The sequence below is a fragment of the Cucurbita moschata genome, unplaced genomic scaffold (assembly GCF_002738365.1).
Source record: "Cucurbita moschata cultivar Rifu unplaced genomic scaffold, Cmos_1.0 Cmo_Scf00022, whole genome shotgun sequence".
In the NCBI taxonomy this organism is placed as follows: domain Eukaryota; kingdom Viridiplantae; phylum Streptophyta; class Magnoliopsida; order Cucurbitales; family Cucurbitaceae; genus Cucurbita; species Cucurbita moschata.
Genome location: NW_019268538.1, coordinates 2,110,458 through 2,134,069, shown reverse-complemented (window position 1 = coordinate 2,134,069; position 23,612 = coordinate 2,110,458). Strand labels below are relative to the sequence as shown.

The 23,612-nt window shown below is 37.8% G+C and overlaps 7 protein-coding genes across 11 annotated transcripts in view; 6 read left to right on the top strand and 1 right to left on the bottom strand.

The window, feature by feature from the left end:
* The window catches only part of LOC111459757 (enoyl-[acyl-carrier-protein] reductase [NADH], chloroplastic-like), a 5,164-nt gene extending 3,370 nt beyond the window's left edge, over positions 1–1,794 (bottom strand). The window contains exons 1-2 of the mRNA XM_023102791.1: positions 1,573–1,794; positions 439–749 (exon numbers count right to left, since the gene is read on the bottom strand). Coding sequence (XP_022958559.1) covers positions 439–712 — 274 coding nt within the window. The 5' untranslated portion in view covers positions 713–749; positions 1,573–1,794. The remainder of the gene's footprint in view (positions 1–438; positions 750–1,572) is intronic.
* Positions 1,795–2,581: 787 nt separating this feature from the next.
* On the top strand, positions 2,582–4,004 carry LOC111459302 (delta(12)-oleate desaturase-like). The gene has a single exon (XM_023102143.1). It carries the CDS (start codon positions 2,765–2,767, stop codon positions 3,875–3,877), a length of 1,113 nt encoding a protein of 370 aa, XP_022957911.1. The 5' UTR covers positions 2,582–2,764; the 3' UTR covers positions 3,878–4,004.
* A 1,747-nt stretch (positions 4,005–5,751) lies between these two features.
* Positions 5,752–10,385, top strand: LOC111459301. Of its 5 annotated transcripts, none has more exons than XM_023102142.1 (5): positions 5,752–7,669; positions 9,004–9,101; positions 9,265–9,348; positions 9,637–9,879; positions 10,138–10,385. In XM_023102142.1, exon 1 carries the CDS (start codon positions 6,044–6,046, stop codon positions 7,613–7,615), a length of 1,572 nt encoding a protein of 523 aa, XP_022957910.1. In that variant the 5' UTR covers positions 5,752–6,043; the 3' UTR covers positions 7,616–7,669; positions 9,004–9,101; positions 9,265–9,348; positions 9,637–9,879; positions 10,138–10,385. The 5 variants fall into 5 exon arrangements, with proteins under 5 accessions (XP_022957910.1, XP_022957908.1, XP_022957907.1 ...); XM_023102140.1 differs by having other exon boundaries at positions 9,488–9,879; XM_023102139.1 differs by having other exon boundaries at positions 9,484–9,879.
* A 1,066-nt stretch (positions 10,386–11,451) lies between these two features.
* On the top strand, positions 11,452–13,482 carry LOC111459305 (peroxidase N). The gene is made up of 4 exons (XM_023102145.1): positions 11,452–11,739; positions 11,822–12,004; positions 12,079–12,244; positions 12,872–13,482. Exons 1-4 carry the CDS (start codon positions 11,515–11,517, stop codon positions 13,291–13,293), a joined length of 996 nt encoding a protein of 331 aa, XP_022957913.1. The 5' UTR covers positions 11,452–11,514; the 3' UTR covers positions 13,294–13,482.
* Positions 13,483–14,770: 1,288 nt separating this feature from the next.
* Positions 14,771–16,114, top strand: LOC111459303 (peroxidase 2-like). Its single transcript, XM_023102144.1, has 3 exons — positions 14,771–15,014; positions 15,085–15,273; positions 15,350–16,114. The coding sequence occupies exons 1-3, from the start codon at positions 14,772–14,774 to the stop codon at positions 15,953–15,955; spliced, it is 1,038 nt and encodes a 345-aa protein (XP_022957912.1). The 5' UTR covers position 14,771; the 3' UTR covers positions 15,956–16,114.
* A 2,468-nt stretch (positions 16,115–18,582) lies between these two features.
* Positions 18,583–19,887, top strand: LOC111459105 (peroxidase 2-like). Its single transcript, XM_023101860.1, has 3 exons — positions 18,583–18,825; positions 18,895–19,086; positions 19,165–19,887. The coding sequence occupies exons 1-3, from the start codon at positions 18,616–18,618 to the stop codon at positions 19,756–19,758; spliced, it is 996 nt and encodes a 331-aa protein (XP_022957628.1). The 5' UTR covers positions 18,583–18,615; the 3' UTR covers positions 19,759–19,887.
* Positions 19,888–20,240: 353 nt separating this feature from the next.
* Positions 20,241–21,503, top strand: LOC111459115 (peroxidase 2-like). Its single transcript, XM_023101870.1, has 3 exons — positions 20,241–20,486; positions 20,566–20,754; positions 20,825–21,503. Exons 1-3 carry the CDS (start codon positions 20,280–20,282, stop codon positions 21,413–21,415), a joined length of 987 nt encoding a protein of 328 aa, XP_022957638.1. The 5' UTR covers positions 20,241–20,279; the 3' UTR covers positions 21,416–21,503.
* Positions 21,504–23,612: the final 2,109 nt, after the last annotated feature.

The following is a 23,612-nucleotide window of genomic DNA, read 5'->3' as shown; positions in this document are numbered from 1 at the left end:
AAAAAAAAAAAAAAAAAAAAAAAAAAAAAAAAAAAAAAAAAAAAAAAAAAAAAAAAAAAAAAAAAACCCAGAAGCACGACATGAAATTAGAAGTCGTGAAAATAAAGTAATAGCAAATGGACAATCCCTCTCGTACATTAGACGTGACAGCTCTTATGATCATAGTGCGATTAATAGTTCTTACTCTAAGATTAAAAAAAATCAAGCTTTCCTTGAGAGATATGAAAGAATGTACAAGGCATATAAGAAAATCAGTCCCATAAAAAGGGATTACAATTCATAGAACCTGGTTATTGCAGTTGAGGGGGGTGGTGAAAGAAGCCTCGGTAAGACACAATGGATCACAATTTATTAATGGAAAGCTAACCAAGAAGATAGAAATGGATAAAGAAACTAAAAGATAAAAAATAATGAAAAATAGATTGCAAGAACTCTAACCTTTTAGATCAATTGACAGCCCAGAGATAGGCTTACTATCATTAGCTTCAGCCATTGCTTTGGTTACAATTCTCTCATTTTTCACTGAAGACGAGACGAACCTCTGCTGGAAAAATGGTAAAGATGATATATTGCTAGAACTCGAAAGCTTAGCGAATGATGGAGCTTTAGAATTGCCACTAAGGGTAGTTCCAAATGGCTTGAAGCCTTTCCTTGAGGGCAATTGGTAGTGTTTTAGTGTCGCTATCTGAATGTTAGAAGCTGCAGCTGCCATCTTCAGGAACTGGTATCTCACAGAAGAGAATCGAGATCTGCCCAATTTTAAGCTATGAGAACAACAAGGAGCTCAAGCTTCAATGTTAAATAAAAGACTTTTTCACTTATAGGAAGTTGATTGGAGGCGGGAAAAAAAATATTGTTCTAACTTGGATATTTTTTAATGTCTCAACAGACAACTTAAAATAGAACTCAAGATTCTGTGTTTTCTAGCTATGTTTAGTTGTTTAAAAATTAGGATAATTTTTAGAAGCAATCCACTAATATAACAAATATTCACGATCCTAAGTGCCAAATTTCTACAAGAAATGCCAAGCTATAATTCAGTTCCTCTCAAATATTAATGACCCTGATAAATTAGCAAAGGACCAAACCTGTAAATCTCGATATAAAAAACAAACTCATCTCTAAACAAAAAGACAGAATTTTCTAATTACATTGGTTTTTCTTATCCCCAACTACTAACTTTCCCCAACATTATTCAGGAAGAAAAATATTAGCATCGCTATGGAAGATGAACAAGCTTTCAGTGGCATAACAAAAATTAATTGCTCAGTCAACAAATCGCTTAAACCAATTTGTCATAGTAAGCTAACACAGACAAGAGACACGCTCCATGAATCCAAGAAATATATCGAACTTTATCTACATAACATTACTCGCATTGGGAAACAGAAATTAAAGAGAGTAACAAAATCGCAATTATCAAAACCCATAGATCTACCAGTTGAGGTTGGACCAGAAAATAAAAACGAAATATAATCAACAAATGGTGGAAACAAGCTTCAGTGTCTGGAGCCACTGAAATGACATTGAGAAACTGCCGATTACACTTAAAAGATGAGAAGAATTGCTTACATTTTTGCGACAGAAAACGCCAATGCAGAGAGAAGGGGATTTGGAACAGTTAAAGAGAAGGCCAGGGTTTTCCCGGAGAGAAATCAAACAGAATTAAATGGGTTGGAAACAAGAACGGTGGAGGTTGCAGATTATAGGAGTTTCGATGATAACAAAGATGGAAAGGGCTTCGAAAATGTCGACAATCGTTAGGTAGATCCTGCCTTCACTGTGCTCTCAGTTTTCGCTTTTAGTTTTCTTTTTTTCTTTTTCAAAAAATTATTTTATTTTATTTTTCAAATAAACCATTCTTCCTTTGTATTAATCGCCTAATTTTTTTTATAATACAAATTATTAATACTTTTTCATCAATAACCAATTGATACAAATAGTTTTTATGGTCGGAGTCCACGACCGCGTGTCAAATTGATCTGATGCATAGTTTTTAAATGAAATTCTAACGAGTCAAGTCCAATGCTAGCAAATATTATCATTTATATTTTTGTGTTTTCGGACTTCTCCTCAATGTTTTTAAAAAGCTCTGCTAGAGTTTCCACATCCTTATAAATAATGCTTTTGTTCCCCTCTTTAATCAATAAAATTGATAATGCTTTTGTTCCCCTCTTTAATCAATAAAATTGATGTCATGGGTTCACTTAATTTTAAACGACAAAATTGAAATAAAGAGAAATTGGTCACATTGAGGTAGGTGACCTTATTATTAGAGTTGGGTAGTTGAGTGATGTATGACGAGGCATAACCCATAGTCCCTATGTACACCATGTTGTTTATGTTGTGTATGTGTTCAATGTAACGACATATGAATAATTGTGAGATTCTATATGGATTCGAGAGAAAAATAAGTGTCAACAGATTCTACTTTAAAACAAAACATTGTTGGTAAAAGTGTGAAAAGTTTTATAATAATGTTGAAAGTAGATGCATTTTAAGAATGTTGAGCGGGAGCCGTCTGGCTGGCTGGCGAGACCGTGAAAGGTGTGGTCTTTGAGGATGAATAATGGAAGTTGGCAACACAAGCAAGCGCTGGCTGGTGATTCAGTCGAGAACCATTGACGAGTGTTCGGTGCAGTTACAATACCAACATCAAAAGGCTTCGAAAATAGCTGCCACGTTTCACAGTGACCTGCAGCTGCTGCTGCTTTTAAATAAACAAGCTCTCAGTGCAAAATTCCGGCACATACCGATACCTGCCATGGGAGAAAAGGGCGTTCATGAGCGAGTTCCTCACGCAAAGCCTCCTTTCACTCTCACCCAAATCAAGAAAGCCATTCCTCCCCACTGCTTCCACCGCTCTCTTCTCCGTTCCTTCACCTGCTTACTTTCCGACCTCGCCTCTGTTTCTCTGTTCTCCTACCTCGCCATTGCCCATTTCCGCCTTATCCCCTACCCATTCCCCTACATTGCATGGCCCCTTTACTGGGTTTTCCAAGGCTGCACCCTCACCGGCATTTGGGTCATTGCTCATGAGTGCGGCCACCATGCTTTCTCCGACTACCAATTAATCGACGACATCGTTGGCTTCTTCCTCCACTCTGCTCTCCTCGTCCCCTACTTCTCTTGGAAATACAGTCACCGACGCCACCACTCCAACACCGGCTCCCTCGAACGAGACGAGGTCTTCGTCCCAAAACCCAAATCTCAAATCCCCTGGTATTCCAAGTATTTCAACAATCCACCAGGGAGGCTAATTTCTCTTATAGCAACACTCACTCTGGGGTGGCCCCTGTACTTGGCCTTCAACGTCTCAGGCCGTCCCTACGACCGTTGGGCGTGCCACTACGATCCCTACGCCCCAATTTTCACAAAGAGAGAATGGATTCAAGTTTACATCTCCGATGCGGGGATTTTGGGCATGGCTTTTGTGCTATACCGCATTGCTATGGCGAAAGGGGCGTTTTGGGTCATGCGTATTTACGGAATACCGTTGCTTATCGTGAATGGGTTTTTAGTTTTGATCACGTTTTTGCAGCACACACACCCTGCGTTGCCGCACTACGATTCTTCGGAATGGAATTGGCTGAGAGGGGCTCTGGCGACTGTGGACAGAGACTATGGGGTACTGAACAGAGTGTTTCATAACATAACGGACACGCATGTGGCGCACCATTTGTTCTCGACGATGCCGCATTATCATGCTAAAGAGGCGACGGAAGCGATAAAGGCAGTACTGGGAGAGTATTATCGGTTGGATAGGACCCCTGTTTTGAAGGCCATTTGGAGGGAGGCTAAAGAGTGTGTTTATGTTGAGGCTGATGAGGATGCTAATTCTGAAAAAGGAGTTGTCTGGTACCGTAAGAATCTCTGAGTGAACATCAAAATGGTGGCAGCTACAAGTTTAATATTAGTATTATTATTTTCCTTTTAAACTTCTCTGTGTTTGAAGGAAGATAGTGTTCTTGCGAGGATGGATGAATGAGGATGAACCTTTTGAACATGTGTCTTTAATGTTTGTAAATCTCTTTATCCGGGCGCTTATTAATGTATATATTGGCATGCTTTAACCTCGTAGAAACTATGCATCGACTAAGCTCACTCTAATCCGTTATCTATCTCACAATTTTTAAAACGCGTCTGTTAAGGAGAGGTTCTCATACTCTTATAAGGAATGCTTTGTTCTCCTCTCTAGAGCTTAATGTCCTCGCGTGCACACCACCCTATGTCTAGCTCAAGTACCATTTTGTAACAGCTCAAATCTACCGCTAGCAAATATTGTTTGTTTTGGCTCGTTATGTATCTCTGTTAGTTTCACGATTTTAAAACCGTCTACTGTAGAAAAAGTCTAAATCCTACTCCGACTAGTGCCTTGCACGGTTCGAAAACTTGGCTCTAATATCATTTATAACGGCTCAAACTTATAGCTAGCCGATATTGTCTTTTTTGGACTTTCCCTCTTTGGCTTCTTTTGAAGGTTTCCGCCCCCTTATAACCGACAACCGACAACCAAGGAGGAATCTCAACTATAACTAATTTTCAAGGCACTATAAACTAATCTATCTCTTGTCCTGCTCAACCTTCTTCGTAGTCACATAAGCTGGATCAACATCATGATATCGACATATTTATAAAAGTATTAAAGTTGGATGTCTATCAATCTCGACCTCCAAACCATTCCTTGAATTGGAAATTAGTTGATTTCCCTTCATTCAGACATTTTCGATTGGTTCGTGTAAAAGAAGTTAGACCCCGAATTATAAATCTCCTATTGTACCTACTATGTCAGATGAACCTAAAATCTCGGTTCAACAAGACATTGCCAACAAAAAAAATTAGAATGCAGACATTTAAATTATTGAGCTAGTCGTCTCAAGTCTATCCTTATAAAAAAGATACTTATATTTGTAATCAAATTAATTAATTGTTTAACATTTAAAAATGATTTTAATTATTTTATTTATAATATAATATTATTCATTGATAACAAGGTTATTAAAATAAATAAATAAGTAGGTGCGTAAAAGATATCATAATTAACCCTAATAAATCTTGAAAGGATAGCAATATCTGAAAGTAAAATGGAATGGAGCATAAATGAATAATATAGATGCTCTTTTTGTGATTACTTTTACTCCTAAAGCATATATCGATTATATTTATCACATGATACGAGCATTTAGGCTATAGATAGGTATTATAGATAGGTATTATAGATAGGTATTGGATGGGACATTGATGGCCTAGGTTTAGATTCTTAGATTTTCAGGGACGAACTCGTTCTCCATAATAATTCAACTTTAAATTTATACTTCTAATTATTTTCTCTCCGATTCAAACTCACCATTTAAATTAATTTATTACCATTTTCATACTTAAAATTAGATTCATTATATTTTAATATTTTTTTCTAAATTTATCTCTTCCAAAATTGGAAGAATTTGGTGGGAAATTCTTAAATAATATAGCCGAATTAATTTATCATTAGTGAAATTAGCATTGGGCCTGGGCTTCCAATGTATTGGGTGGGACAGGCCCAGTGATGATAGTGAGAGATGGCAGTTTTGAGAATATAGTAAAAGACGAGGGGAGATTTGTAGTTTGGATTATAATAAATAATTAATAAATTCTGATTCCTTTGAAGGAATAGTATGACACGTGTCATGATGAAGTTCCATCTGACGACTAAATCGCAACCGTCCATCTGTCGTCCTGTCTACTCTAAATTCCCAGAGGGGGGCTCTCGAACCGACTCAAATGAGTTTCGTCGAGAAATCGAAATCGGTAAGAGAGTTGAGAGATCCATTTACAATTTCCGAGTAAGAGGAAGACGGAAAATCTATAAAGCTACATAAGGATTTTCTGCACTTCTTGTCTTGAATCTTCTCTCAACAGAGGGGATTCTTAGGGTTAATTCGTTGCGGATATTTTTGATTCTTGTTTCTCGTTTGCGATTAGGGCATATTAATTCTCTGGTTCGCGATTAGCAATTATCGATTAGCGAAATAGCGAGGTTAGATCTTATCACGATCAGAATCCGATGATAAATCAAGCTCAAATGATTAGTATGAGCCATCCGCAGATGGCAAACCAGCCTCATGCAATCAATCAGTCTCAATCTCAAGTTATGAACCAGCCACCGGTGATTAATCAACCTCAATTTCTGAACCAAAGCCAGTTAATGAACCATTCTCAGATGATGTCTCAGTCCCAGCCTCAGGGTATGCAGCAGTCCCCGATGATGATGAGTCAATCTCAGCCGCCTATGATGACTGGCAACTATAAGGCATGGGCTCGCCCGCTGCCCCCCTTGGATCCTAACAAGAAGTATCGCAACTTTACGAAGCCTAAGTATGGAAACATGAAGCAGTCGAGGCCAGGGCGTGGAAATTGGAAGGGTAAGGGCGTTGGTGACAAAAGGATAAACAATAGGAGAACGGAAAATTCTTTACCGGGTTCCATAAGCTGTCCAAATAATTCTAGTGGAGGGTATCAACCTCCAAGTCTTCACGAGTTGCAGTCTCAAAATCGTATAAAAGCTCGAAATTTTTACTCGAAAAAGAAGTTCAATAGTAGGTTTGCACCTTATGCGCCTCGGAATACCACGTCTTTTATAATTCGTGCGAAGAAGTCTGGTGGAATCGCTTCCCTTGTGTCCCCTTGTCCCGTAACACCAGCTGTGCTTCCTACTCCAATGTTCTCCCCTTCGAGGGAGGCGTTGGGTGATATGGCCAAGGAGGAGTGGGGCGTTGATGGTTATGGATCAATGAAAGGATTAATAAGGCTTCGAGGGTCTGAGAATAAGGCGGAAGTGCATGAAGAGGAAGAAGAGGAAGGTGGTGGTGGGTCGAGTGATAGTGAAGTCGAGGAACATCTAGAGGTAGAACGTAAATTGGACCATGATTTGAGCCGATTTGAGATGATATATCAGAACTATGGAGTAGAGTATAATAATTGTTTGGAAAATAGGGTCGATGATCAGGATAGCCATATAGCTCAGTTGGAGGAGGAGAACTTGACGCTGAAGGAGAGACTTTTTCTTATGGAGAGAGAGCTTGTTGAGTTGAGGAGGAAGTTGCAACATCTCGAGGGGCAAAACCCAGTTGTTGATGATGTGAATGAGGAGGTAGTGGATAACGTGTCTGAGAATGAAAGTGATGGAGGGTTGGAGATGGAATACGTATCTGAGATTAGACCAAACCAAGATGTTGATGGTGGTTCTAAGGGGGGCGATGAAAAGGAGGTGTTCGAGATTGAGGGTGAGGAGAAATGTGTAGGGGAAGATTTTACTATTGGGACAGAGGTTGAAGAGAAATACATAGTGAAGGATGAAATGGTGAAAGAATCAGATGAGCAGCTTCCTGAGGACGAAGTAGCGAAAAATGAAGAAATGAAGGGGGAACTTGCATCTGGCAAGGTAAATGAATGCGAGGATATGGATGAAAATTTTGGTAATATTTTGCACTCGGATTCAGGGAATGGAAATGAAGCCATGGTCAATGATGAAGAAGAGCAGACCAGAATTGTACCTGTAAACATAGTTGCAGATGTAAAGTGTACTAACAGTGAAGAGTCAAAGGAGGATTCTGTAACAGGACACGACTGTTGTTAAGGATAGGCTTCCTTCGAGAGAAGTGCTTGCATAACTGATTAATTTTGTGTAAACGTAAGCCACTTTCCTGGAGAGGCGCTTTCTCGGAATTCCATTGTTACCTTTATCTTCTGCAGCTTCTGGTTACATACTTCTGACTGATATTTTTCTTTAGAACCTTTATTTCTCGTTGGAAACAGCTGATGTTTCTTAATCAAGTCTGCTTGTTGTTTAGCTTAACTCTCAGGTCTTTTGTGTTAGATTCTAGGTTTTATATGTTTTGGTGTAATATACTCTGTAGTAAATGTGATGGTTTAATCTGCTGAAGATGCTAGCTTGTGTTTTATCCCTCTTTTATTAAATTTATAAATCTATACATCTATTTTCCAGCATTTTTTTTTATATCAAGTTATCAAAGAATCACTGTGTCAATTAAATTCGTTGAGATTGGGATGGAGGATTTGGATAATTTTTTTTATGAAGATCATAGAAGTTCTCTTTCTTTATTGAGAAATGTGGGCTAGAAGTAAATGAAATCCCTCCTTATTCTCCAACTATTGTAAGACAGCGTTCATTTGGTTATCTCATGGCCTTTTTGAAGGGTTTTCTTTTTCGTCTTGTTTGTGGGTTCTTGAGCTTTTGGTGTTTGTAGGGGTCTATTGGCGGGGTTTTCAATGGTCCTCGTTGTGGCGGCAGTTTTTGGTGTTCTCCTCTCCAGCCTGGTGGCCACCAGTTTGGCGGGTTTTGCTTGGTAGAATTAGGAATCTATAGTAGTTGGGGTTTTGGTTTTGTCTTAGGGTTCCATGGTTGTTGATGACTTTGACGTTTTCTCACAATTTAAATTTCAAAGGTCTCCTGGGTTTGAAGGTTGTGGCAGTCATAGTCAGCACTTTTCTATGGCTTTCCCTTTGAATTTTGTTTTATTATTGGTTCAGTTCTTTTTTACTATGTGGAGTTTGTTTTGGCTTTAAAGAATCTTAGAAAGCACGTTTCTCGTTGAGCTAGTCTACTTTGAATCCGTTTCTCATGCTTCATTTCTTCTTAGATTTTATAAGTTTTGTGGGCATTCAGCAGGCGAGCATTAGTTGATTTCCTTTTGGTGGTGATGGTAGCATTTTGTGAACATAAGTAAATCAAAGTTCGTACCAATTGTATGAGCTTCTTTTAGTGTGCATCCCGAGAAGAATGATGTGAGCTGTTTGTGCCTTTTCAACTTCTGTTACTCTTGATATTCATCTTTTATCATTTTTATGGGTGAGTTACATTTTTTTCAAGCAAAGACTTCGTGTATTCTTCTCGAATTGGCCTCCCATCTCGGGATTCTGGATTTCTTGTATCTGTCTCGGTTTGTCGATATTGATAAAATTGGAACTAACAGTTTCCTGTGTTCTTGAAAATTTGGTTGCTAGAGGCTGAACAGGTCACTTTGAAGGAACCATTGAAAGGTATATCAGATGCGTGATTTGCATGCATGATGCATTTGTCGATTGGGAAATGAGCTGTAGACGTAAGCTTACTTCTGATGTAGTTGCTTCGTTGAATAGACAGTCATGAAAGCATTTGTGACCTTGTCGTGCAGTTCTTAGTTTAATAATTGGTAACAAGCAGAATTTCGTTGAGAGGGCCTTAGTGTTTTATTATTCTTTTAATGTAATAATAGTCCTTTTCAGATCTTTGGCGCTCGGGCAGTGGCATTCAAGTCTAACTCTTCTTTGGCTGGTGGATTTGTCCTCACCATCCAAGATCGTACGGAGGTGCCTGTGCTTGTTGTCATATTTTTATCTCACCCGTATTGAAACTAGTATTATTATTGATTGCACTTGAAATTAGCTCAACCAATCATCAAAGTTCACCTCTGGTTATGTACTTTTTTTGTTGTGATTTTGAAGCTAGGCTATGCCAGCTGCAAGTGAAAAGTGCGCTTGGGAGGTTTTTTAACCTGATTCTGACGAGCCCTGAAGGAAAAAACAAGAGTATGGATTTGGGGTGATGAATTTGATTTTCATGATATTTATTGATATATTCAACTTGATGAAGTACAGATAGTGAGGACGCCAAGAGCATCTCTTAATGCATGGTTTTTCACCTCCGTTGATGAACAAATAAGATGTTTTGATAGCCCCGTGGTTCTCCGCTTCCCATCATTGTTCTAAACATAATCTGGCAAGTTGATCAACTGTGTAATAACCACCGTTGAAAAGAGCAACCAAATTTAGGGATATCTTACAGAAGTTGGAGCTTCAACCGGCTCTCCATTTCCACACGGTTCAAAACAGGCATCCATGGTAACATCGTGTGTTGTCTCCAGCTTTCCTTTTCCTCTAGAAATTGCTATCAGAAAGCTTTGACTTGCATCCGTTTTCTTTTGCAACATAAATGTGGTGCCCATACACTATTATAATGGTTCTGTATGTTCTTAGCAATTGCCAAATCAACTCAAGAAATCTTAAGTATGTTAGGCATCGAGAAGATTCAAATGTCTATACCCTGTACTTCAGAAATAGAGGAAAGTGAAGAACTAATTTACTTTGTTTCCTCTTCAGATGCGGAAGGTTCCCGGAGGGAGACAAATATTGGGTGTTCAAACAGCCCTTTGCTTCATCTCCAAAAGTCTGAATGGTAGAGGATATGGCACCTTAAAAGGAAAAGAACGCCTTTGCCATCAGTAATAGCTTCTAAACTGTCTTTCATATATACACATATATACACATACATACCTTGACATTTTAGTTTACCCATATCCCCTGTTTTAAAAAAGAAGAATTTTATTGAATTTTCACACCCTACGTCACTACATAGTCGTATGTGGTTTGAGTCTCTCGAAAAGTGGATCTTTCGCTCATAGTAGATTTAACTTTCCTAGAAGGCTTGCCAGAGAATGCTGGTGTGGGTTTCTTCTCTTTATTTCTTAAGTTTATTACCTAAATGATGTTTATCCAACTTACCCCAACTTATGGCCCATAGTAGATTTAACTTTCCTAGAAAGCTTGCCAGAGAATGCTGGTGTGGGTTTCTTCTCTTTATTTCTTAAGTTTATTACCTAAATGATGTTTATCCAACTTACCCCAACTTATGGCCCGTCTCCGCCGCTTGCCACCCTCGGCACGGTGCATCTACCGTGCCTTGAGTTTCTTCTTAAGAGAGGCAGTTCTCACTCTCAAACAGTGAGATCCCATATTTATTGGAGAGAGGAACGAAACATTTTTTTTGTATGAGTGTGAAAATCTTTGATTAGTATATGCGTTTTAAAGTCTTGACAGAAAGCACTTGAAGGAAAAGTTTTGAGAGGACAATATAGAACAGATCACTTATCAAGATCGGTAAATAGCTCAAAAACGTTTTCATACCAATTGGTTAAGGATTTGTGAACTAATACACTTGAATAATTAAATCGGTGAATAATTAGGTAATATCTTTTTTTAAAACATGCTTTTGTTTCTTCAATTTCTTAACACATTTCAATGCATATCCCATACACAATACGCCTCACATCACAGTGTCCACTAAGCCTGCACCAAACTATAAACAAAACAAGCAAAAAGCAAAACATCAAGTTGTACCATTTGACATCAACGGATGCGTACTCTTCTTTGTAAGCTCGCCTCACGTACCAACAAACACTTTAAGCCTAAAATAATCTCTGTAGTGGGCGATATGCTTCTCAATTATAGTGATTGTGCATGCACTCGAGTTTGCATGCCCAAACGTGCTTTACCCACCTACTAAAAGCTACTCCACGTTGTTGCATGAAACTAAATAATATGCATTCCACCATTCTCAATCGTCTACCAATCCCTTATTGCTCCTTATCTCGGCCGCCCATGCATCACAAACAACCCAAATTAAACTATAATTTATCACACTATAAATTAAGCCCCTTCATCACTTAGGGAATCACAATTTGTGTGAGAGTTGTAGCCATGGAAACCTCCAGCTGCAGATTAAAGGGTCATTTTGCTTTGCTTATGATTGTCTTTCTCATGCTGTGTGGTGCCACAAGGGCACAGTTAACTGTGGATTTCTATAAGAGCTCGTGTCCAAACCTTCTCAGAATCGTGAGAAGAGAAGTCGTGAAAGCTATAAAGAGCGAGATGAGAACGGCAGCTTCACTCCTTCGCTTGCACTTCCACGACTGCTTTGTTAATGTAAACACGCACTTTTTAAGCACAGTGTTTTAAACAATATATTGTAATGATTTTTGTATCTTTGTGTTCTCAAACAAGACAGGGTTGTGACGGATCAGTGCTGTTGGATGGAAGTGATGGGGAGCAATTTGCACTTCCCAACATCAATTCTCTTAGACGGCTTGAAGTGATTGATTCAATCAAAAGCGCGGTGGAGAATTCTTGTAGCGGAGTTGTGTCATGTGCTGATATATTAACCTTAGCTGCTAGAGACTCTGTTCTATTGGTAATATGAACAAATTGAATGAAGAAATTAATAAAACTAGTGTGTTCTCTGTTGATACATTGAAGATTTTGCAGAGTGGAGGACCAACATGGAAGGTTTTACTGGGGAGAAGAGATGGATTGGTGGCCAACAAAACTGGAGCAGATCAGGTACTGCCCGCTCCATTTGAGAACATTGATGGTATCCTCAAGAAGTTCACTGATGTTGGCCTTGATCTCACCGACGTCGTTGCTTTATCTGGTGCGTAAACATTGTTGAGGATGGTTGGGAGGGAGTCCCACAATTATCATGAATTTATAAGTAATGAATACGTCTCTTTTGGTATGAGTCCTTTTCGGGAAAGTCCAAAACAAAGCCACGAGAGCTTATGCTCAAAGTGCACAACATCATACCATTGTGGAGAGTCGTGATTTCTAACATGATATCATAGTCGTACTCTTAACTTAGTCATGTTAATAAAATCCTCAAATGTCAAACAAATAAATTGTGAGCCTCGAAAGTGTAGACAAATGTGATCTATGTGTCGAACAAGGAGTATATTTTGTTCGAGGACTCTAGAGGAGTCGAGGCTCGATTAAGGGGAGGCTGTTCGAGAACTCTATCGGCCTGTACTTTGTTCAAGAGAAGGCTTGTTGGGAAGGAGTTCTCACAATGATCATGGGTTTATAAGTAATTAATGCAACTCCATTGGTATGAGGTCTTTCGGGAAAAACCCAAAGTAAAACCATGAACGCTTATGTTCAAGGTGGACAGTATCATACCATTATGGAGAGTCGTGATTTCTAATAAACATATACACCAAAATAGGCCCGATTGATTGATAGTAAAGATAGGATTTTTTAATGATATGATTGATTTTGGTATCAGGAGCCCACACAATTGGGTTTGCAAGGTGTGCGATGTTCAACAATAGGCTATTCAACTTCTCAGGGAGTGGGTCGCCAGACCCCACCATGGAGAGCAGAATGGTGTCGGATCTGCAGGCGTTGTGCCCTCTCACCGACGATGGCAACAAGACCACAGTGCTGGACAGGAACTCTACGGATTTATTTGACAACCATTACTACAAGAACTTACTCAACCAAAAGGGGCTGTTGGAATCAGACCAAATTCTGTTCTCCAGCGCTGCAGCTCAAAGCAGCACAAAAAGCTTGGTGGAAGATTACAGCTCAAACACGACGCGTTTCTTTGAAGACTTTGTCAGGGCCATGATCAAGATGGGGAACATAAGCCCACTCACGGGCTCTAATGGAGAGATCCGAAAGAATTGTAGAGTGGTTAATTCCTAAGTATATAGATTCCCTTCCCTTGTATCAATAAATTACACAACTTTTTAAGTAGAGCTTATTGGGTGGTTCACCACTTAATTAGAACCTATCGAGTCATCTAGCACGATGTGAACTCGAGCATCGAGATATTAGTTGTCTCCACAGTTTGCTCAGTATACTTGTTAAAGTTTAAACTATCTTTATGTTTAATATCTCTCGAACATCCATCTATTTGGACACTACATGAACTCTTCCATGTCCATGTAGAGTGTTTATACACACTCTGTCAAAGTTCAGTCCTACGTTGCAACCTCTTATCCATAGAAGGGATGCAACGTGACATTGTCCAAGAAATCTCAGTCTCAAAAGAAAATGTCTCATGGTCGCACACACAACGACGCATAGGTTTGTCTTTAACATGGTTACGACAAAATCTTGACTTTTAAGGGGCACCTCCATTAAGTTTGTCTTTAACATCATTAACGACATTGATGCTTCTAATCTTACTAACGTTTTACCTTAACATTCTTACACATTCTTCTTTATCCGTTAAATGATGCACTGTCCTCTTTTTGGCCCTTGACATTGTTCAAGAGACTATACTCACGTGTTATCATTACCCTTATCCATAATACGAGGTTCATGATTGCTAACACCAATCTTTTAAAAAATTTATCAAAAGAATATCCACATGTAATATTCCTCGAAATGTTTTGTTTTAATCTTTGAGCTTAGGTGTATTATAAGAAAAATAGGAACGCTCACATATATTTAAACCCAATTAATTGTGGACCAAACATTCACCATTATTTTTCATAAAGTTTTGTCTACTTTTCCCAAACCTTTTTCTTGTTCTTCTTCATAAACACCATTGTTTTTCATATTTTTAAACATTTCTTCCATGAAAATTGCAGACCCTCACAAATATTATATACTATTTCTTCACACAGACATGGAAAGATGCCTTACAACCATAAATGTTTTTTTTTTTAATATAATTGAGATCTCGACACATATTAATTAATATTAAACAGATAACCTTAAATATATCAAATAGGTTTACAAACATATATAATAACATAATTTTTATTCGAAAAAGGCAAACAAATATTTAAATTTATTTATAAACGACTAGAGAGTGACAAATTATTGAACGAAACTATTACAACAAAATTAAATGTGTATTTATTTTTAATATATTGAGTTAGGTGAGCTGCCTCTCCTTTCTCGAGTGGTGTGCACTACACACTCTCGATATTTTCTTTTTTTTTTTTTTTTTTAATTCTAAAATATATTAACCAAATATTAATTTTTTAAAAAAATTAGTTAGTGGGTTTGTTCTCTTTCCTTTGTATTATATAATACTTGAAGATAAAAATAATTAAATCATAAACCCTTTTGATTGTCTGTTGTTTTCATTTGGAAGACCAATGCCTTGGCCGCCCCACGTGGCTCTATACGCATGCTCTGCTCCAAATTATCTATAAAATGGAACCACCATGAGCCATCATCCACCCACACACGCCAACAAAATGGCTTCTAACTCCACACTCTTAGCCTTCCTCTGCTTGGTGGGTTTGATGGTGGGAGCCTCTCTGGCTCAGCTAAATCCTTCCTTCTACGCCAAATCATGTCCTAATTTAGCAAAAATTGTGAATGGCGTAGTCGCAAACGCGCTACGAACCGATGCTCGAGCCGGAGCTAAACTCATTCGCTTCCACTTCCACGACTGCTTTGTTAATGTAAAAACTAATCTTTGGCTATATCAAAATTTGGTATTTTTGTGAGTTTAAATGTGGATAGTAATTGCAGGGGTGTGATGCGTCTGTTTTGCTTGAGAATGCACCTGGCATCGACAGTGAACTAGACGCCCCTGGAAATCAAGGCATTCAAGGTCTTAACATCATCGACGACATCAAATCTGCTGTCGAAAAGGCTTGCCCACGTACTGTTTCCTGTGCTGACATCTTGACCATTGCCTCTAGAGAATCTGTCGTTCTGGTAAGTAATAAAAATCTGATCTTTATTCATCTTCTGGAGAACCCTTAATGAACAGAGTAATTTATGTGTGTTGAAGGCTGGTGGGCCGAGCTGGATTGTGCCATTGGGACGAAGAGACAGCCGAACAGCCAATAAGGAGGGAGCCACCAACAACCTCGCCAGCCCCTTTGAAGACCTGGATGGACTCAAAGCCAAGTTCTCTGTTTTCGGCCTCGACTCCACTGATCTTGTTGCTCTGTCCGGAGCACATACATTTGGGCGTTCAAGATGCGCGTTTTTCAGCCATCGTTTCGCGAATTTCAACGGCACCAACAGGCCAGATCCGACACTAGACCCAGCTTACAGAGAGCAACTCCGGAGGGTTTGTTCTAGCTCAGAGACACGAGCCAATTTTGACCCGACAACGCCAGACAAATTTGACAAGAACTATTACACCAATCTTCAGGGGCTTCGAGGGCTTCTTCAGAGCGATCAAGAACTGTTCTCTACTCGCGGGGCTGACACGGTGGCGATTGTGAACCGTTTCGCGAAAAACCAAGATGAGTTCTTTAAAAATTTTGGTCGGTCTATGATCAAAATGGGAAACATTAGCCCTTTAACTGGAAAGAAAGGAGAAATTAGATTGAACTGTCGGAGGGTTAATTCTCCACCAAGGGCCGATGAGGGGCATGATGTTATGTAAGATTGGTGGCGTTTTAAGTGCAGAGTTTGAGATGGAGAGGTTTTTTAATGTTGTTTTTAAGGTTGTGTATGTTTTGTTGTGTTGTGGTCTGAGTTTAACATAATGTATGAAGTTTGAATAATACTTTTAATATGTGATATTGGAGTAAGGGAAGTAAGACGGTGTGTGTTCCAACTTGTCTTATAAAAAGTTCATAAAAACAAAAATGTGAGTCAGCAACGTGGGAGACTACACTTTCGATGCTGCATCTCACAATTTGAGCATCAGATGCTAGCCCGTTACGTATAGTCGTCATCTTCATGATTTTAAAATATATTTACTATCAGGTCCCATGTCGGTTGAAAAGGGGAACAAAACATCTATGTAACAGGTCATTGCAGACAATATCTACTAGAGGTGGCTTCGAGCTATTACAAATGGTATTAGAGCCAGACACCGAGTGATTTGTCAGGAAGCTGGCCCCCAAGGGATGGACTATGGAGGTCCTACGTCGGTTGGAGATGGAAATGAAACATTCCTTATATGGGTGTAGAAACATTTCCGTAACAAATGCGGTTTAAGACTGTGAGGCTGATAGTGACGCATTTTAAGACCGTCGGCTGACAGCGATGCGTTTTAAGACGATGGGGCTGATAGCAACGCGTTTTAAGACTGTAAGGCTGACAGCGGTGCATTTTTAGATAGTAAGACTGACAACTATGCATTTTTAGATGGTAAGGCTGTCAACTATGCATTTTTAGATCGTAAGGCTGACAGCTATGCATTTTTAGACCGTAAAGCTGACAGCGATGCATTTCTAGACCATAAGACTGACAACAATGCGTTTAAGATCATAAGGCTGACAGTGATGCGTTTTAAGATCGTAAGGTTGATTAGCAATGCGTTTTAAGATCGTAAGGCTGACAGTGATGTGTTTTAAGATCGTAAGGCTGACAACAATGCGTTTTAAGATCGTGAGGCTACAGCGATGCAATTTAAGATCGTGAGGCTGACAGCAATACGTTTTAAGATCGTGAAGGTGAGAGCGATGCATTTTAAGATCGTGAAGCTGATAGCGATACATTTTAAGATCGTGAGGTTGACAACGATACATTTTAAGGCAAGACGATACATTTTAAAATCGTGAGGCTAACGGGTGATACATAACGAGACAATATTTACAACATTGAAACACAAACTCCAAAACGAAAATCTTCCTACAATTGAATTACTATTATAATACTTCAAACCCAAAATTTCCAATTGCTCATGCTTTCAAGAACACCGGTGGATCAAACCCCAAGTGCATACCAGAGGCAGCTTCGTGGATCCTTCGTGGCTATCGCCATCAACGGAGACTTCAAAACCCTTACAAAGTAAAATGTCAATATTACCCTTACTGACCCTCATATTAAAACCATATAAAATGATTTTTCAAAAAACAAGAATTGAATTAGTCAAATGAAACATGGTTTGACTGACTCGATCGGATAAAGGTTAGGTGGGGACCATAAAAAACAAGACTTTCTGTATTTATTATTTAAATAATTAAATTAGTCTTACCAATCAGCTACCGCCACGTGTCCAACACCCTTACACTTGGATCCCCTACCGCAAGTTTCCCTCCGCCTTTTCCTGTATAAATATTTCGATATATCATTTAATTAGTTCCACGCTTAATTAAAACTATTTATATTTTCATTATTACCTTAACAATTTTTATTTTTATTTTTTGTTGATAGCTTATATTAATATATAATAATAGGTTGGTTTAAATTACATTATCTCCAAAGGAAAAAAAAAAAAAAAAACTTTTGACCAATAGGATAATGGTTGGAATTTAATTCTGATTTAATAATAAAAAAAAAGTCTGATTAAAATTTAAAATTTTAAATAAAGTAGAGGTTGAATAAAATTTTAAAGATAAAACCATTTTTTAAAACAATAATTATGCTTAAATCAATATTACTTGTAAAAAAATCCATAGACTAAAACTTAAAATTTTAATCAAAGAATAGACCACAAACATAATATTAAGTTTTAAAAAATTATTCTGAGATGTTTCTTACATTAAATTTTAAAAAAAACATATTAAACCCATAAAATCTTATAGAAAAAGAAAAAGACAAAGTAGATAAATTGACATTATTATATTTTAAATGACGTGGAAAATGACATTATTATTATGAAATTATTTGAAATAATAAGGATTAGGTACTTAATCCTAGTAAACAAATAATATAATTAAAATATAACTCAGGAATTCAACCTATATAGATAGATATTGAAAACATGTCTACATATACTATTAATATATTATTAATGTATAATTTAAATTATTGACAAAGTTTTCAATTGAATGATTAATATGACCGGTTGCACAAAATAATGGATATTCTTAATAAGGCGTAGAACTTGTAGTATTTTATATATATAGGTTAAAACATTTTCGTCAAAAAAACCATTAAACTAGTGCAAATTGGAGTAAGAAATTTAAATTGAAAATTAATTTAATCATAAGATGAGAATGAGCCAATAGCAAACCATAATCTCAAATTTAAAAATTTTAGATTTAATTAATGAAAATAATAACCTTGAATTCATCGCAAACTTGTCGTCCAAGCGCATGGCTGTGTATAAAAAAGGAACCTCCTTTCCACTATCTTCACAAAACCAAAGCAATGGCTTCCCCTAAACTTGTAGCCTTTGTTGCGGCGGTGGGTTTGATGCTGGCCGGGGCCTCTCACGCTCAGCTTAGCCCCTTCTTCTACACCTTCACATGCCCTCAGCTGCCTTTTATTGTTCTCAACGAGGTCTCGACAGCTGTTGAAACCGATGATCGAGCAGCTGCCAAGCTCATTCGCCTCCACTTTCACGACTGCTTTGCCAATGTATAGTTTCAATTATGGTACTTTCTGATTGTAATGAGAAAACCTGAAATAATGTTTTTGGATGTGCAGGGGTGTGATGGGTCTGTGCTACTGGAGGACGTGCCGGGCGTCATCGACAGTGAATTAAACGCAGGTGCCAACAATGGGATCCAAGGGCGGGAAATTGTGGATAAAATCAAAGCAGCCGTTGAAAGCTCTTGCCCTGGCGTTGTGTCCTGCGCTGACATCTTAGCGCTGGCTTCTCAAGTTTCTGTTGTATTGGTAAGCAATCAAGATGGACCCAATTTACAAAATTGTGAATTTTGTTAAATGGAATAAACAATTTGTGAATTTTGATAGTCTGGCGGGCCAGCCTGGGTGGTTCTACTGGGAAGAAGAGACAGCAGAGTAGCGAACAGAGCCGCAGCAGAGGATCTTCCGAGTCCGTTCGAAACTCTGGATATACTGAAATCGAAATTCAAGGCGTTTGGGCTTGATTCTAGAGACCTTGTGACGCTGTCAGGAGCGCACACGTTCGGTCGATCCAGGTGCTTTTTCTTCTCTGGAAGGTTCGACAACTTCAACAACACCGGCCTCCCAGACCCGACTCTGGATGCTGCTTACAGGGAGCAGCTTCGTCAAGCATGCACCACACCAACAACACGAGTGAATTTCGATCCCGTGACACCAGACATATTCGACAAAAACTACTACACCAATCTTCAAAGCCTGAAAGGACTTCTCCAAAGTGATCAAGAGCTTTTCTCCACTCCTGGGGCTGATACCACTGCCATTGTCAACGAGTTCGCCGCCAGCCAGTTTCGATTCTTTATTCAATTTGGGAATTCCATGATCAAATTGGGGAACCTCATGCCTCCACCTGGGACACCATCGGAGGTGCGATCGCAGTGTAGGCTGCTCAACCCATCCAGTCCTGCCCATGATGTTATGTAACTTGGTGTGCACCAATGTAATGTTAATGTGTGTTTATGTGTTTAATGAAATAAGGTAATTGGGTTTGGACTTCGTGGTTGTTAGAGTCAGTGGGGAGATCAATAAATGTGGAGTGTGAAAGGAAGCGTTCTTAATTCTGGTGTGCGGAACTAATTACCCATCATTATTTGTATTATCATGAGTTGAAAAACCAAGATATTGTTTTTTAATCTAATTAAATCTGTTAAAATAAATAATAACTTAATTTATTAGAAATGAAAAGATATACTCTGTTTCATACTTTTTAGAGAAAAAGAAAAAAAGAAAAAAGAAAAATAGATGTAGAGAGAGAAAAAGGCAAAGTATGTTAGAAATAAAAATATATATTTCCTGCATCTACTTTAAAATTAATAAGTAAATATAAAATGAAAATTAAAATATAGTTATTGGTGAATTTTGAATGGCAACTTGTGTGGTAGAAGCTCATGGATTAATGTGTATAAAAGGAAGCTCCATTCCACTACTTCTTCGCAAAACCAACAATGGCTTCCCCCAAGCATACAGCCTTCGCCGCGGTGGTAGCTTTTATGCTAGCCACCACTCACGCGCAGCTCAACCCTTTCTACTACGCTTTGACATGCCCTCTCCTCCCCGGGATCGTCCTCGACGTGGTCTCCCGAGCTTTAAAGACCGACGACCGAGCTGCTGCTAAGCTCATCCGCCTCCATTTCCATGATTGCTTTGTCAATGTAACTTTTCACTATACATCATTTCAATTTCCTCCTTGTTATTGTTCTCATGATACCCCAATTGCTTGCCTGTGTACAGGGGTGCGACGGCTCTGTTTTGCTGGAGGATGCACCAGGCATCGACAGTGAACTAAACGCACCTCCCAACGATGGGATTCAAGGGGGTGACATCGTGGACAACATCAAAGCAGAAACAGAACGCTTCTGTCCGGGCGTTGTCTCCTGCGCTGACATCCTAGCCATTTCGTCTCAAATCTCTGTTTTCTTGGTAAATCAATAAAGATTGAAGCTTTGTGTTAGTTTGTGTTTCTTTTACTAATTGGGGTTGTTAATTGCAGTCAGGAGGGCCAATTTGGGTAGTGCCATTGGGTAGAAAAGACAGCAGGATAGCCAATAGAACAGGAACCTCAAATCTCCCCGGTCCATCAGAAACTCTCAAAGGACTCAAAGACAAATTTGGGGCTCTTGGGTTTGATTCAACCGATCTCGTGGCTCTATCAGGAGCCCACACGTTCGGGAAATCCAGATGTATGTTCTTCAGTGGACGCTTCGACAACTTCAACAACACCGGCAGACCCGACCCAACGCTCGACCCTGCTTACAGGGAGCAGCTCCGACAACTCTGTACAACCCAACAAACAAGAGCGAATTTCGATCCAACCACACCGACCAAATTCGACAAAGCTTATTACAGCAATCTCCTGAACCTGAAAGGCCTTCTCCAAAGTGACCAAGAGCTCTTCTCCACACCCAGGGCTGACACGACTGCCATCGTCAAGAACTTCGCCGCCAACGAGCGTGCGTTCTTTAAACAATTTGTGAAATCCATGATCAAAATGGGTAATCTCAAGCCGCCTTCCGGCATCAGATCAGAAGTCAGATTAAACTGTAGAAGGGTCAACGCAGCCAGTGGGCATGATGTTATGTAATATCATTCCTCTTGTAACCTCAATAATCAAAGCTTCAGCTTTGAAGATCTATCTATTTCATCCACTAGCGTCGGATATCAAACCCAAATCTAAACATTAATTAAAAATCCAACATGATTAATTAAATTCTCTATGCTTTAACATAACGTCAATTGGGTCACTTTCTATAATCTAAAAAAAAGTGATGCCATAGTCAAAGTTGAGACCTTTGGAACTAGCAGCCATGGCAAAGATTTTAATTTTAAAAACATGAAATCCGAGTAGGTAATTGTGAAGAAGATTGAGGGCTTATTTGCAAAATGAAAATAAAGTATGTTCAATAATGGATCCAAAGCCGCCGGTAATTTATGAGATTAATTATTTTTTAATAGTCAAAATTGGAGGAATTTAAATGAAAAAGTTAAAAAAAAGTTGAGTGGTTGAGATTGATTCAACGAAACTATCGAATGGTTGTAATTTAATCAAGGTAAGTAATTAATAAATGTACTGTCCTTGGACGACGTCGTATCGATTGGTCTATTCTCATTCATCTCCAAGGCCTAATCTTAGCCCTACATTTATGACTCAACATTGATCGTACACATGTGAAAGCGAGTAGCTTTTTATCCAAACTCTAACGCGTTTTGAATTAAATTTTTAAAAAAATCCTCATTTTTTCTAATTTTTTAATTTGAAAAAGTCTATTTTAAATTTTAGAAAAATCATTTGGCCGACATTAAATATGAGATATAATGTTTTTTTATATATATATATATATAGTAAATGAGATAATGTTAATAAATAGGGTTACCCAACTCGAAAATTGCAACATATTTATGTGAAAAGGATAACGTTTTTTCAACCATTTCCTCCTACTTCACATCTTCATTCATTTATTTTCCCTACGCAACACGTGACACGCCTGATTTTAATCAATTAAGGTACTATTTTTTGGTATCATAAAATAAAAATAAAAATTTATGAAAATATTTCATGAAAGATGTTATGGACTTAAACGCCCATAGTTAATTCGTTTAACACCACGTTGTTATCAGCAACATAATGAAAAAATAGATGACATAAATTTAAATAAAATAAAGCAACGCTCTAATCTAATATAAGGGCTACTAAACCAACAATGAATGTAGCCGTCATCCCAACTTTACCTTTATGACCTCCACATCGATATTGCTATCCCTTCAAGGGTGTCTTACTTTTATCTGTAAAAGAAGTAGTGCATGAGTTAAATATTTAAAAATGGAAACCCAGTCACATGCAATCATGATCAGACATATCTTTTCATAAAATAGCATGTCTTTAATTTTTATCTTCTAATCCAAGAACTAATTGGATGTACAATACTTCTCTTACCCATGATCCATGTATGCACACATGAACCCTCAAGCGTGCTTATATTATAGTATGTTTTACGTCGAAGAACATAATAATTTATTTTAATTATAAAATGGAAATATGGAATATTAATGAGATAAGATAATATATTGTTATAAAAGAGAAAGAAGAGGTAAAAAGGTAAAAAAAGAAGGTGTCCTCACCTTTGGGAATCTTGAAAAATACATGATTCGAAAGTGCATTGAGATATCTCTCGTATGAGTATTCTAATACACACGAGCACTTGAAATACTCGAGTATCTAATACTTTTGCAAATCAAATAAATAATTTCGATGGTAAAAAAAATTGACGGTTTTAATTTTGATTTTTAGCTATCGAAAAATCCTTTAAATGAAGATATAATATAAATAACATTACACGTTATACCATCATTTATTTCGAGATGAGATTAGAAAGAAAGTAAAAACGAAAAAAAAAAAAAAAAAATCAATAGAATGAATCATAATCATGAAATCATATAATCAATTGTGTTGAATAGAAAAAGAGTTTGAATTCAAGGAAGAAGGCTACAGGTGGGGCCCATTATATTTAATTACATGCCACCTTTCTTTCATCCTATAATGTGCATTATTTTTTTATTTTAATGAGTATTAAAGAATCTAAATAGAATATTATTTATTCTTACGAAATAGAAAATAAGAATAATATTCTAAAATAAAAGGAGAGAAATTAAAGAAAAAAGCATCTTCATGTTTGAATATTTTAGTGTATGATTAAGAATTAAACTTTTTTACTCTAATTTTATTTTCAAAATACAAATTTAATTGACGTCATTTATTAAACATTATATATATATATATATAT